The sequence below is a fragment of the Glycine max genome, chromosome 10 (genome assembly GCF_000004515.6).
Source record: "Glycine max cultivar Williams 82 chromosome 10, Glycine_max_v4.0, whole genome shotgun sequence".
In the NCBI taxonomy this organism is placed as follows: Eukaryota; Viridiplantae; Streptophyta; class Magnoliopsida; order Fabales; family Fabaceae; genus Glycine; species Glycine max.
Genome location: NC_038246.2, coordinates 44,909,966 through 44,924,818, shown reverse-complemented (window position 1 = coordinate 44,924,818; position 14,853 = coordinate 44,909,966). Strand labels below are relative to the sequence as shown.

The 14,853-nt window shown below is 31.5% G+C and overlaps 2 protein-coding genes and 1 long non-coding RNA gene across 3 annotated transcripts; 2 read left to right on the top strand and 1 right to left on the bottom strand.

Moving 5' to 3' along the window:
* Positions 1-667: 667 nt before the first annotated feature.
* On the top strand, positions 668-5,065 carry LOC100811596 (calcium-dependent protein kinase 11). Its single transcript, XM_041005888.1, has 7 exons — positions 668-1,305; positions 2,429-2,572; positions 2,692-2,844; positions 2,969-3,084; positions 3,916-4,083; positions 4,314-4,538; positions 4,905-5,065. The coding sequence occupies exons 1-7, from the start codon at positions 729-731 to the stop codon at positions 5,019-5,021; spliced, it is 1,500 nt and encodes a 499-aa protein (XP_040861822.1). The 5' UTR covers positions 668-728; the 3' UTR covers positions 5,022-5,065.
* A 320-nt stretch (positions 5,066-5,385) lies between these two features.
* LOC102666628 (uncharacterized) lies at positions 5,386-7,763 on the bottom strand. The gene is made up of 3 exons (XR_416518.4): positions 7,487-7,763; positions 6,913-6,999; positions 5,386-6,539 (listed from the first exon to the last, which is right to left on the bottom strand). It is a non-coding gene; the product is annotated as an uncharacterized lncRNA (long non-coding RNA).
* Positions 7,764-11,172: 3,409 nt separating this feature from the next.
* LOC100527321 (uncharacterized) lies at positions 11,173-14,223 on the top strand. Its single transcript, NM_001251219.2, is given in 5 exon segments — positions 11,173-11,508; positions 11,850-11,930; positions 12,755-12,856; positions 12,944-13,018; positions 13,986-14,223. Coding segments are annotated over 5 exon segments (642 nt in total). The 5' UTR covers positions 11,173-11,220; the 3' UTR covers positions 14,082-14,223.
* Positions 14,224-14,853: the final 630 nt, after the last annotated feature.

The following is a 14,853-nucleotide window of genomic DNA, read 5'->3' as shown; positions in this document are numbered from 1 at the left end:
GCTCCTAGGTTCCAGATGTAATACGTACAGGAGATTAAAATTGCAACTTAATCTAATTTATATCACTAGCAACAACAAACAATGGACTAGGAATAAATCATTTGAGTGTATGTCTATCTACGTTTCTTTTCCGGACATGAAAGATTATTTATTATGTATACCCGTTCTAGATGCAATTAAAATTGGTCGGAATAGGGTTACGTAGTATTCTATAAAGAATAATGTTAGTCGTTCATTAATTTTATATAATAAATTTATAATTTAAGGGAGATACAAAGAGAAAAAGAAAGAAAAATATTAAATCAAATGATTAATATAATGAAGAAAAATTTGTTATAAGTATATCATTATTTTCTTAAAAATGACAAATTCTAGTAATTATTTTTTTTAAAATCTAAAATTAATTAAACTAACTGCTAGAATGTTTTTTTTTTCATTTTTCACGAATCCAAAAATTATTTAAAAATAAATTAGTAATTAACATGGATATATACTTTAGTTAATGGGGTTGAGATATAAATAGGATTATTATATTTAGTGTTTATTGAATATTCAATATATTATTAAATCATGAGAAAATTGTGCGGATGAAACTGCTATTCAAAGAAGTTACAGGTTCGTTAATTTTCTACCAGATTGAGCCCTGACAATTGTTGCACGGAACTGAAAATGTGGCATCGTGATCGTGATCATGGTGGCAATTGAATACTATTGAGTATGGATCAATAATGTACACTAGCTTAGAGATTCTTGCTGTTGGAGGAAACAGAAAAAAAAGAATGTCTTCAAAGTGCAAAAATGTGATGCCGCACGAGACTCCGAACGTGAAGGAGCACTACGTGATTGGGAACAAGGTACTAGGAAAAGGGCACGTGGCGACAACATACGTGTGCACTCACAAGGAGACAAAGAAGAGGTATGCATGCAAAACGATCCCAAAGGCGAAGCTGTTGAAGCAAGAGGACTACGACGAAGTGTGGAGGGAGATTCAGGTGATGCACCATTTGTCGGAGCACCCCAACGTGGCCAGGGTGCAGGGAAGCTACGAGGACAAATTCGCCGTGCACCTTGTCATGGAGATGTGCCGTGGCGGCGAGCTTTTCTATAGGATCACTCAGAAGGGTCATTACAGCGAGAAAGAGGCTGCCAAGTTGATGAAGACCATTGTTGGAGTGGTCGAGGCTTGTCACTCTCTTGGGGTCATCCATAGGGATCTCAAGCCTGAGAATTTCTTGTTTGATAGCCATTCCGAAACTGCCACCATCAAGGTCATCGATTTCGGATTCTCTGTCTTCTACAAGCCAGGTTTCCTTTCATCTTTTCATTTCAGTAATGCATCATGTACATACAATGTCTTTTTGGGTTACCAATATGCATATATATAAGCTCTCCCATAGTCAATTACTCCAGTTTTTAGTTTTTTTTTTATCAACTAATGTTAGTTTTTGATAGAAATAATGATGGGAAAATTTGAACTCAATTTTTCCTCCTATTTATCCCTTCACCATTAAAGTGTGTTTGCAACACATTTTAATTTTTAATTTTTTTTTAGTAGTTGAAAAACTTATTTTATTGTTTGGTAAACGAATTTTAATTTTAATAACTTATATCATTGTATTTTTTAAAATATTAGTTTCTAATTTTTTTATATATATTTTTTTTTACCCTTCAACATTTATTATATTTTCTTATTAATCTTTTTAATTTAAGGTAAAATTTTATGTCCATTTATTTAATTTTATATTTTTTAACTACTTCACATAATTTTACTAAACACATGTGATTCTAAGATAATTTTTAAGCTTTTAATTAACTTTGTCTAACATAACTTTAAGTTTTTCCTTTCCAACCACTAGACTAATGTTATATCTTCACACCATTTTTTAGCTGGTTGATTTGTCTTGCAATGTTTTCACTTAGAGTCTAAAACTCTAGATTTTTGTCTCTAAGTAACAAGTACTTCACATCAAAATGCTTTGTGCGTACGAGAAAAAACTCTTATCATTATGAAAGAAATGTACAGCAACTATATATTGTTTAATATATATATTACAATTGACCGGATATATATACTTTCAACAATGCAAAATCCAAAAAATCAAGTTCTTCGTCCACATAGCTTGTCAAGTAAGTCTCATAGAAGTAGTTATTAGTGTTTGCTTGACATTCTTACAATAGATAACTCCTTCTGTCATCATAAAAGTACAGTTGAAAGTAAATTTTTGGTCGTCAAAGAAACCTGCAAAGTTAGAATCAAAATAACTAATGACCTAAAGTTGATGTTACAAAAAATATTGGCTTGGCCATTTAACTATATCTATTTTGTATTTAGTATGAGTGTATTTTTTTTAATGGGAAAATGTTAGTTGTTAGTATTGTTAATTTTGTGTCTATGACTTACGGTGGCCTTTAATGTGTTTCTTCTCAGGACAAACGTTTAGTGATATAGTAGGAACTTGCTACTACATGGCTCCTGAGGTTTTACGCAAGCAAACTGGACCAGAAGTGGACGTATGGAGTGCTGGTGTTATCCTATACATCTTACTGAGAGGGCACCCACCTTTCTGGGCAAGTAATGATCCTAATGTGTACTGTAATTCTCTTGGACTAACAGCTTTCAAGTTTTTTCTCTAAATATACTTGTTATCTTCTTTGTGTCTGAGTTTCATTCACTTTTTCTATTATCTTCAGAATCCGAATCAGCAATTTTCCAAGAGATTTTACATGGAGAGATTGATTTTGTTTCTGATCCGTGGCCAAGTATATCAGAAAGTGCTAAGGATTTGATAAAAAAAATGTTGGATAAGGACCCTGAGAAAAGAATCTCTGCTCATGAAGTCTTATGTGAGTTTCTTGAGTACTAGTTGTAACTGAATTTTCATGTGCTATTAATTGGTGTATCTCAGCTCATTATGGTTTCATAGCTTTGTAGAAGATCTAACGCCTGCAGAATCTTATATAAAATCAGGTCACCCTTGGATTGTTGATGATAGTGTTGCCCCTGACAAACCTCTGGACCCTGCTGTTTTGACACGCCTAAAGCATTTCTCAACAATGAATAAACTTCAGAAGATGGCATTACGTGTATGTTTAGTTATCATTGTATGCCTTACTGTTTTTTTTGTTTGATTTCAATGATGATATTGATTTTGTCTTAAGATTTATATTAATAACTTGTTGAATGAGACGATCTCATAACTTTATATGGCATAAAAGTTGCATGTGCCCTATTTTGGAAGGGGAATCAAATCTGGATGTCATGTCAGTTAGTTATTTATTTGAAATTATATTTACAGAATTGCCGGTTTCTATGAATACATTTCTCTTGTGTTCGAAATTGAGAATTTAAAACTCTAATAAATTTTAAATTTTAAATACTTCAATTGTTCAAAATTTTATGTTTGGATAAAAAAATTAAATTTGTGAGAGTAAAAGAAGATGAGTTATAAATTCGAGAACGAGATTTCAAATATTTTTTGGTGGAAGAGAAAATAAAAATTATAAAAGAAATACGAAAAAATATTTTAGAAGGTTCTTCTATCAAGAAATTTTTTTTCAATTTCTCGTTTTTTAAAAGAAAATTAAAATTTCACATTTTTAATTGTTTAAAATTTTGTTTTCAAAATCTAAAAATTTAAATTGTTCATAAAAAACATCCAAATAATGAATTTTAGATTAAAGAAATTTAAATTATCTGTAGTATTAGATATTTATGCTTTTGCTGGATATTTTATTTTAATCCTTTGTAAGATTTTTGTTTGTTAATCATGATTAAATCAGATGTATGGTCTCTTCGTTTCAACATACCCATTCATATCGATTTTTGTATAATTTTATGCTTAATCGATTTTTTTATATAGCCTTGTCTACATCTAAGCAAGGCGCCTACATTTACTCATTAAAAAAATTCTTCAGATCATAGCAGAAAGACTTTCAGAGGAAGAAATAGGCGGATTAAAAGAGTTATTTAAAATGATTGATGAAGACAATAGTGGGACAATCACTTTTGAGGAACTCAAGGATAGTTTGAAAAGTGTGGGCTGTGATCTCATGGAATCTGAAATTAAATCCCTTATGGAAGCGGTAGGTAGATTATCATTATCATTGATTGTAATACAAACGAAGGTGTTTAATGTTATTTCAAATACTAACTTCATACTACCTCTGGTCCTTTTTATAAGTAGCAAGCTACAATGTAAATACACTATAACTTGCTTCTTATAAAAAGGATTGGTGATAGTACCATTTTTGCTTTTTGTTGTATATGTTGAATTAGGTGATCATTAATTGCCCTCCCTTGTGCACTTTGGCAGGCTGATATAGACAACAATGGAACAATAGACTATGGTGAATTTCTCGCTGCTACACTGCACTTGAATAAGATGGAACGAGAAGAGAATTTGGTTGCTGCTTTTGCCTATTTTGATAAAGATGGTAGTGGCTACATCACCATTGAAGAGATTCAACAGGCTTGTAAAGACTTTGGCCTTGGTAATATGCACCTGGATGAGATAATCAATGAGATTGATCAAGACAACGTAAGTTCCTGTAAATGTGTTAGCGAAATCACTTGTAGATGCTGATGTGATTGTTGTCACCCTGCTTTGTTTAACTAGCAACTTCATTGTTGATTCCATTTTTAGTTTAACAATAAAGTTTATGACATCATTTGAACTTATTATCTCCAAAATTAGTTAAAGTGAAATATGTTTTTACTTTCTTGATTCTTTTAAAAGTCATCCATCAGGATTAAAGACTGTAAAACAGATGCAGACACAATTAACACTTTTATATGATATTTGAATGAAATTATCTAGGAATCCTTTCTCTCTAAAGGTACTTGAGGCATTTTTTTTTGCTTTTGTTATGGGGCTTTTTGGTTCTAATTTCTGTATTATTTTCAGGATGGGAGAATTAATTATTCAGAGTTTGCAGCAATGATGAGAAAGGGTGGTCCAGATGTTGGTAGGAGCAGAAAAGGCAATTATACAGCTTCAATATTGGATGTGCTTGTGGAGTGAAAGACTCATCTTTAATTTATATGCTAACTAGCACAACACTGTGTGTTCGCATGAGTTACTCGACTGATTTCCCGCAAGTTGTAATACGGCTTATTTGAATAAATTATAGAGATATTATTTATGTTGTTAGTATATTCTTTAGAAAAGATTAAATTATAAAGTAAAAAAAATGAAATTGTTAACATATTAAGTGTACATTCATGATAGATATATCGAACAACAGTTACATAATTCTGATTTGAAACATGGTAATATTACATGATAAATTAATCTAATAAAAATATGTGAACAAATTAAAATATTTTTCTTAAATTAAAAAACAAAATTAAAATGAATAAAATAAAATAAAATAAAAGACAAAGTATATTTTAAGCTTATCATGTAATTATTTTAAACAAAAAATATATAAGCAATAGTTGTGAATAGACACGATAGCAAAATGGACAGGATGGGTATGTTGTTTCTCGACCTAATCCCTACCTTCCAACATTATTCTCGATTTTTTAGAGCGACGAAATTTTGTACTTATTCCTAGATATATGTGCTTTGTCTCCATTCCCATACTTTATGATAATATATTTGTTACTATACTTTTTTTTTAGGGGAATCAAATTCTATACATTAAAAAACGTAAAGTTAGACTTCAGTAAAGTATTAAAAAATGTTGGACTTTATAGCCACTTTTGTCCATTAACACTAAGCAATAAAATGATCAAATTGAAAAAATTAGAAAAAATTTCACGGTTGTTTTGTCAGGCATATACCGCGTCAAAATTAAATATTCTCCCCAAATTCCTGGACAATTAAAAAAAGAAATTTAAAATATCACAACTAAAAGATTTAACTGAAATTATATAAAATTAAAGATCATGCCTACTTGCGTGGTATTCTCATTGAAAGGGTCCCTAATTGAGCAATAGCAAGAGACAAAAGATTTTTTTATTTATTAAAATGCAAAATGAATGTATTTATTAAAGACAAACTCAGTTTTAGCACAAGTGCAAAAAACCAAGCCAGAGTACAGATGCGAGAGTACAAAAATCTGAGTAAACAATAGAAAACAACTTGTACATAAAGAAATATTATCGTGAAATGCAGACCTCTTGTAGCTTCCTGCTTCAGCATATTACTAACTTCAAATCAACCAACGATCCAAAAATTTCCATCGGACCAGGAAAACATATCTAGTCAAGCCAGTATCCAAAACAAAACGCAAACAGAATCAATATTCCTTTTATTCTATGTTTTACTTGTGACCGTTTTTTGTTTATAATGCTTGTGACTGTTAAAATATAAGTCATCCTCAAATAAATTAAGCTCATAACAGCTCCAAACCTATGTGCCCACCATTTGTTCCAACATATTCCCTTGCTGCTTGTAGATATATAAAATTGCTGCTTAGCTTTGTCTTCTATAATTTGTCTTCAACATATTCATAATGCAACCAAGTATTAAATGTGTCAAAGACTTTCAAATCCTTCACTAATATTTCTACAGCCCCTGGACCGATCATGCCTACTAAAATATCAAATAAAATCAATAGAAGCAACAAATGATTGAACTCAATAGACAATTTGAAAGAAACAATCATAATGAATGACTCCAATGAGTTAATTAATTCTTCTTTGTTAGTTGCCATTACCATTTCTGGTGCTATAAATCAAGATATTGCATAAATACTCTATTCCGGAGCAGTCACATAATCAAATAGAACACAAATAAATGCCACGAAAGATGGTTAAACACGACTATATGCATAATATCAGTGAAGAAATCAAACAAGACTGCAAATTTGCAGTTAACATGAATTGTGATAAATACAACCCATTAACTGCCAAAAAAAAGTACTAACAATCAACAAATATCAATTTAAATTTATGCTACCACATACCTACTAACACCTCCTCCCAATTTGAGTAAAGTGTGCTTTCAGGTACTATGAATTGGACCTAATACACCTTGCTACCAGTGGTCACCCCTGAAACAGTGTAGAAGAAGAGAGAAAAGAAGAATGAGGGGAAAGAAGGTCACCAACATGAGACTTTTTATGAAAATCTTCTCTTCTCTCACGGTTTGACAAGAGTCATCACTGCTATGGGAGCAATATTCAGAAAAAGCAAAAGAATAAATGTTTGTTTGTGATTTTCCTAACGAAAAGTATTTTTTTTCTGAAATCATTTGATTTTCTCAAATGAGCAATATCAAAATGGGAAAGCGGGTGTTAACATGGATTGATTATTGTAAAAACTCAGCAAATATACATCCAATTAGTTTCGCTCAATTAATTTCATACCAACAAAAATCTAGCAACATAGCTATGATGTAGACCTCACCCAATATTTTTAACCCAATCGCAATCAACATCAACAAAGGAAGAGGTAAAAAAATGAGTAAAGGTAAAAAAAAAAAAACTTAGCCAAAGCACAGGCTTCAAATTCCTGAAATGAGAAATTTAGAGTACTTACCTCGTCAGTTATGGTGGGTAGCGACGAAAGCCCTCCAACGACGTCCAAAGTTGCGGGTTTTGATTCGTAAGAGTAAGGAAAACCAAAAAAGGGGTAGAGAAGAGATGAAGAGAGGGGGAGAAGGTGAGAAATGGAAAGGAGAAAAGGAAGTGAGAAATCTGAGGGAAAGGGAGGGAGAGGGTTTCGTGTGAGAGAGAAAAGAAAAACACTGTAGATTTGACAATAGAAGAAAAATCATGGGCAATTTTTCATACGATAGTTATAGTCTGTTTTAGATTGGAATTTGGAACTTATGGGTCAAACAGAAATTATAATCCGAAGCCCGTAGGCCTACCCAACTGATCATCGGGTTAAAAAATAAAAGAATTAGTCTAGGCCATATAACAAAAATATTAAGAGAAATTGCTTGTATAACTAGATAATTTTTAGGTGTTAAGACTAGAATGTAGATATTTTGCAAGTATAGAGACAAAAATTGTAATAATAATGTAAGTATAGAAACTAAAACTTAAAAAATAATATATGTAAGTATAGAGAACAAAATGTAAAAATAATGAATAATTTAATATTTTTAATGATGAAAGAGAAATAAAGCTTATAAATTCTTTCATATTTTCCTCACCATGATTAGCCTCGAATAAGATTGTCTTTAATGAAAAAGACATGTGATCTAAAAAGTAAATGTTACACATTAGTGTAAAATAATATTATATTATTATTTAATTATATATTATTATATATGATAATTTTATTGACTTTATAACATTCCCATGATAATTTTTTATTACAAGATATGTACAATTATTTAAAAATTTCAGTATATATCTGTTAAACTCTATGTAAGAAATGTCTTTAATTATGACTTAATTATGACTTATATATATATCTGAATTTTGTATATGGTCCTTAATAAAAAAAAATTCTTTGCAATAGGTTTCTAATATTTGAAAAACTTTGTGTGAGGTCTTTATGGTTAAATGGGATCTATTAGCTGTTAATGTGGCTATTAATCCTGCACGTCGATAAGTTACTCATGATGTCACGTGGATCAAATGTGACACATAAGCTAACAACATGTTGTCTCACATGATACTATATTTTAATTAAATTAAAACAAATAGAAATAGAGGTTTCATAGGAACCTAATACAAATTTTTGCAATTTAATATGGACTTGATCCAAAAAATGTCACTAGTGAACGTGTTCTTACAAACTTGTGCTTGTAATAACTAAACATTACACCGATGACCTTAAATTTAATCACAACACAATTTTGAATCAATACATCTAAAAAAACAACAAAACAACAACAATTTGCATCATCAACTTAATTGAAAACGTATAGAAGCAAATGATACAAGAAGATGGATCGAATTATGTTTTTAGAAATTTAAAAGTTTTTCTAAGACAAAAACATGTTTATCGTCTAATGTATATAAACATAAAAATAGATAAAAAAAAAAGTTTTGATGTAACCTCTAGCATATGATTAGAAAAACAATTTTCGTTGTAAATCAAAACAAGATATAAAATCTAAAAATAAATTCAAACCATTTGTCAGTTAAAACAATAAAAGGAAACACATAGAGATTTATACTGGCTCGTCTCAAACCCAAAACTGCATCCAGTTCTTGGCAACCTACCAAGTTTTCACTAATTTATCAAAGTTACAAGTATTTTTCATTAGCTATTACACATGCAAACTCTACCCCAAGCTTGACTTAGATTAGTATTCTTTGTCTTACCAAGTCATTGCTTTAAACAAATTAACGAGATTTGTTGAAAGTTTGCACAATGACTAATGTATGATGGTCTTACATATGTATATCACTACGCACTTTTAGACTTTTTTTTCTCAAGGTATACAAAGTGTTTTCAAAGCTTAGTATCTATAAAAAGATTTACAAAAGATTTATAAGAAAGAATGAAATAATATGTTCACGTAGATGATTTGTGTCTTGTTTCTTCAAAGCTTCTTTTATATATAGTCTTCATTTTCAAGTATTTATTGTCTCAAAACGATTGGGTTCTTCACTCTGCTTTTCGTCCGAAGTCTTGAGCCTGTTGGAGCATTTAATGTTTGAATTAAATACACATCCTTTCTTCATGTAAAGTCCATGTTGAAGGCGGACATGCCTTGTATTTCAACAGGAAAGTTACTTCTTTCATCATAACAAATATGCAACGACAGAGGCACCCTTTTGATGAGGATCAACGTCTTCTATGGACTCCATTTATTCTTCATAGGACTTTGACAGATCCTATGAGAATGTTTTCTGGATGAAAGAATCTCAGACACAAAGTATTAAATGAAGGTCTTAAATATACTACTTAAATGCCATGACAAATCATCTTATGGATGCATCGTCTGAGGATACACATACAGATCATGATCTGATAGCACATCAGACACAACTTTTATCATTTGTATTTATTTGCATATAATTAAAATATTTATTTGCAATGCTAACAATATACAACAAACCCTAAAGAAAGACCACAATGCATCACAGGACCTCCATCCTCTTTATCTCAATATTTGTCTTCATATGTTGTTTCACTATTTTTTTCCATAATTCTTCAATACCATTGGCATATCCTCGAGATTGAGCCTCTTATTTTGCAAGCAAACATCTTCTTCAATTCTTGCATTTGTTTATCATATAGACAAGTCCTTTTCTCATGTGATGCAAGTTTCTATTTAGTTGCTATAGTCTTCTACTTCAACTTCTCTACTTGTGAAAGATAAAGATTAATCTCCATGTTACTTCCAAAACCTTGGTTTAAATATTTTGTGAAATCATCCCAAATCCAAAATGTACACCTCTTATCTTTATGCACATTATACAGCAACCGCTAAGAACTCATGGATGTCTTTCTCTTTTATGGGTTGGAAGACATTTAACTCGCACATACACTCCTCAAAGAAGCCAAACCAACACTATAGGGAGGTGCACATCGCGAATCTCAGACTGTAAGGCTCTTCTTCTCTATCGTGATAATCAGTGCTAGGGAAAGAAGACACAACCCTTCTTTTATTCCTAAATGACAATGTTTTCATTATAGGGAACCTTAATCTTTTTTTTTGTTTTAATTTAATTAAAATATGATGTCATGTCAAATGATATGTGATCAATTTATATATCACATTTAATGTGATGTGTCATCACAAATAACTTGTTGACGTGTAGAGTTTCACATGAGTATATAAGAGATCCCTTCTCACAACCAGAGACATTGCATAACATTTTTCAAATATAAGAGACTTATAAAAAAAATTAGTAGGGACCAATTATAAAATTTTAGTATATATAAAAGATAAAAATATATTTAAGTTTTGTAATTTAACTTAGCAAAATGTTAGTCCCTAAAAGGTTTTTTTTACTGCAAAAGTTTAAAATCTTAAAAATATGAAATCACGCAAAAAAAAAAACTATATGTTGATTCTTTCTTTCTGTAATTTTTCCTGGAGAATTTATGAGATCCCTCCACCAAAAGAAAAATAAACTAAAAGGAATTTTTTATTATCTATATCAATCCAAAACAGATACCAATGAATTTATAACCTGACACACCCTCCTTGGTAAACGGGTTACAAATAAAATAAAGTTTGGTGAAAAGTAAAAGGCTTTTTAAAATTTATTTTTGGGCGAATATAATAAAAGTCCCTTGCGGTAATAGAAAACGGATAGGAAGAGAAGAGAGGATAGATAGGCCTCAGAAGCAGAACAACAATGGCCACTGCCACTGTTTCAATTTCAACACTATGCGCTACCTTCGGAACCCATTGCGCCATTTCCCACGACCCTAAACCTCTTTTTTCTCAACCTTTCAGTCTCAATCGCTTTCCTTCTACCTCTTACAAGCTCACTTTATCGCCTCGCTCACCTATTTCAACCCTTCCTAAGGTCTCTGAATCCGCGGTTGCCGAAACCGAAACCGGTTCGTCCGAGCCCGAACCGGACCAAATTGTCCCGGCTCAGCCTCCCTCCTGGGAACCCGGTCTCTTCGCTGTCGTAATGGTGAGTGCTGAATTGTGAATTGTGAATGGCTTTTTTCCGATGTTGGGTGTTGGTTTCGGTTAGCCAATGTGGAAAAGTTGCGAGCTTTGGTCTGAAATTGATGATTTTTCTTAGTGATTGTACATGTAGTTGTAGATAAATGCTTTTAATTGTTGTTTATATATGTGGCAGTTATTGAGTAAAATGGTTAATTTTGATTGTTTGAACTGTTGTTTGTGTTGTTCCGCTTTCAGTTTGTGGTGCTTTTTTTTTTTTTTTTGTTCTGTGGTTTCTGCTAATATTATTGTCTTCTGTTTATGTGCATCTTATGTTGTTGTTGTTGCTGTTGTTGTCTTGTTTAGATTGGTGGACGCCAATATATTGTTCACCCGGGGCGACATCTTACTGTTCAGAGGTTGAAAGGTGCTAATGTTAATGATAAGGTACCTACATAGCTTGTTGTTTACTTCTTGTTCTTAACTTCTACCAATTTTCAACAACAATTATCAAGCTTATTCTTATCAATAAATAGAATGCTCCATTCTATTATGAAATTATGTCAATAGTATAGACAAACCCTTGACCTCTCAGTCCTTCATAATGATTTTGCCAATAGTTTTTATGTGTGTCTTTCTCTACCTCCAGTAATAGGCTACCCTTTTTTGTAGCTCATCAGCCACAGTTTTGCGTCATTCTTTAAACTCATTCATTACTTGTTTTTTGTATTTTATTTTGACTATCACTGGTTTACTACCACCACTTTCTCCGTAGTCATTGCTGCTAAAATTTTCTTCCATTTGAATGTGATGGCAACTGGATAATAATTAACTGAATAGTGGTGAATGCCAGTTTAGTTTTTATATATGCACAAACACATGAATCACAGTATCTCAAATTTTGGGGAGTAAAATACCATATGTTGTTATTATTGTGGTATAATTGGCTCATATGATGCTTGCAAAAATACGAATGCTCCATTCCCTTTTTTGGAAGATTGATTATCATGAAAATTTACCTGATTATACGTGTATGATGTCAATATATAATCGAGTCTGATTAATGAGCTGAACCATGACTCCTACCTGTAATTTTAAGGTTTCCTACACAGAAGTACTTTTTAGGAAATTTTGCCTAAGCTGCAGAATGAAATCATTTACAAGTGGTTAGGGGTGACACCGGCTAAAGTGATTATATTAGATGAAATACCTATTGTGATTTTCAAATCTTATTTTACTATTAGTTTAATTTTAGCTGTTGGGAATGACAGATTGCCTTACACAAGGTTTTACTGGTTGGCACTGATACATCTTGCTACATTGGGAAACCAATTGTAACAAATGCTGTAGTATATGCAACAGTGGAAGAGCAGGTACACCTCTTTCTTTTTGTTTCCTTTCTCCAGATATAGGATTAAAAGAAAAAAAATTCTACCCTAACCATTTTATTTTTATTGCAGGGTCTAGACCCCAAAGTAATTGTCTTCAAATATAAAAAGAAGAAACACTATCGCAGAAACATTGGGCACAGACAGGTACTACAGCTCTGCTTTTACATGTGCAATGAAATTATTTATCAAATATTATGCAATTAAAATGTCAGTTTGCATGGCTTGGAAGTAGTTGGGAATTACTACTATTTATTTGAAAATATGTGAATGCATTTTCTTTGTGTATGTGTGACTGAGGGAGTAAGGGTAAATATGTCTTGGCCAGAAATACATGCATGAAATTTTTTAAATGCACTTACCATCCTTGGTTTTTAATTTTCGTTTCTTTTATCCAGTTATTTTCAGTGAAGTAGAATTCATCCAGGGAAGAAAATAATAAACCCCTGCATTGTTTTTGGTCTTTATGCTCATTGTTTCCATTAAGCTTCTATCTCATTGTACAACAGCGATAATGAGATTTAAACTTAGAACTTCATGCAAACTATCCAAATCCCCACTACTAGGCATTTTTTTTTTCTTCATTATGAAGGAATTAGTAAAGGCCAATCTCTATAATAAATTCTGTTTTGCTATAGTTCATAAAATTTTCGAGAGGAAAATAACAGGGGGAGGCAAAATACTGATGAACTTATCCCTTTAGTGGACAATTTGGTAAAATGATCTGTCTGAGCTTGAGGAATGGTGAAGTAAAATTGAAATTTTGGTTATCATCAATTTTTTTTCCAGGCCTTTGGAACCATAAATTTGGGAACCAGATATCTCATTCCATGGCAGTCATGATAACTTTACCATGCTTTTTAAGGTGGCTATAGTCACATCTAGAATGGTTCACCTCTTATACTAAATGGTGCGATATTACCCTGCCGTTATGTTAGGTTAATTAAACCATTCAATGATTTATCTAAATCTGATGCAAAAATTAAAAATTCCAATAACATCTCACCCAATAAAAATTGTCCGATTTGTGTTTAATTTTTAGCTTATTTAAAAATATGATTTTGGCCTTGTGTTTGAAATGTTTAACATTGTGTTAATTTCTAACATGTGACAGCCAAATACACGTATACGGATAAATAGCATTATGGGCTATGAGAACTACCCAAAAGTTACTATGGACGACATCAAATCAGACGAACCCGGATCATGAACACCTTGTTTACTGTGCCTATACTGTAGCTTCTTCCTCTTTAAATATGAAATTATTTCGCCATTACTAGTTTTGCTTTAATTAGAAATGTAATTTATGGCATATTGTAATATTGTATTGTTGTAATCTCCTGTTTCCAAAAACATTGCTATTTTTCTGTGCAACTTTCTTTCACGTGCCAATTTTAACCCTTCCTATAATGAGCTTGTTAGCCTAAAATTACAATTGTTTCATTTTCAGTTAACTGGCCTTCCATAGAAGAATTACTGGAAAAAAACAAGTTATTTAGTTTCAAAATTTTAAGTCTTATCCTCTTTCAATTAGTTTCTAATTGGCACGGGTTTCGATTTAATCAGGGATCTCAATTTTGATTGATTTTGGTTATACTTCTGGTCTATGCTGTGAAGGATGCATGTTCTGTGTCATAAAAAAACGGAGTAACAATAATTTTCCCAAAAGCTTAGTAATGGGAGATGGAGAAGAAAAAGAAATGAAGGATCTTTCCACGTTAGTAGCAAACTTGGATAATGATTGTCTGTTAAGGCTCATTTGGACAAACAATTTGACTAAACAAGTATTTTTTTTATGTAAGTTACTTTTATAATAAAAAGGAAATTATTAAAACTATTTTTATATAAATTGCAAGTTGTTTTTACAAATTATATCTTCAATAACTTATTAAAATAAGTTGAAAACAGCTTGTGGACACATCATAGGATATTTTCATAAGTTTTCTTAAGCATTTATATACGTGTTTGTCATAAGATAAATT

Bases quoted from the DNA above. Each gene is read 5' to 3' on its own strand.
- LOC100811596 (XM_041005888.1), top strand. From the start codon at position 729: ATGTACACTAGCTTAGAGATTCTTGCTGTTGGAGGAAACAGAAAAAAA. The intron at 1,306-2,428 runs GTTTCCTTTCAT...GTTTCTTCTCAG, and splicing joins CTCTGTCTTCTACAAGCCAG to GACAAACGTTTAGTGATATA. The intron at 2,845-2,968 runs GTGAGTTTCTTG...ATATAAAATCAG, and splicing joins CTCTGCTCATGAAGTCTTAT to GTCACCCTTGGATTGTTGAT.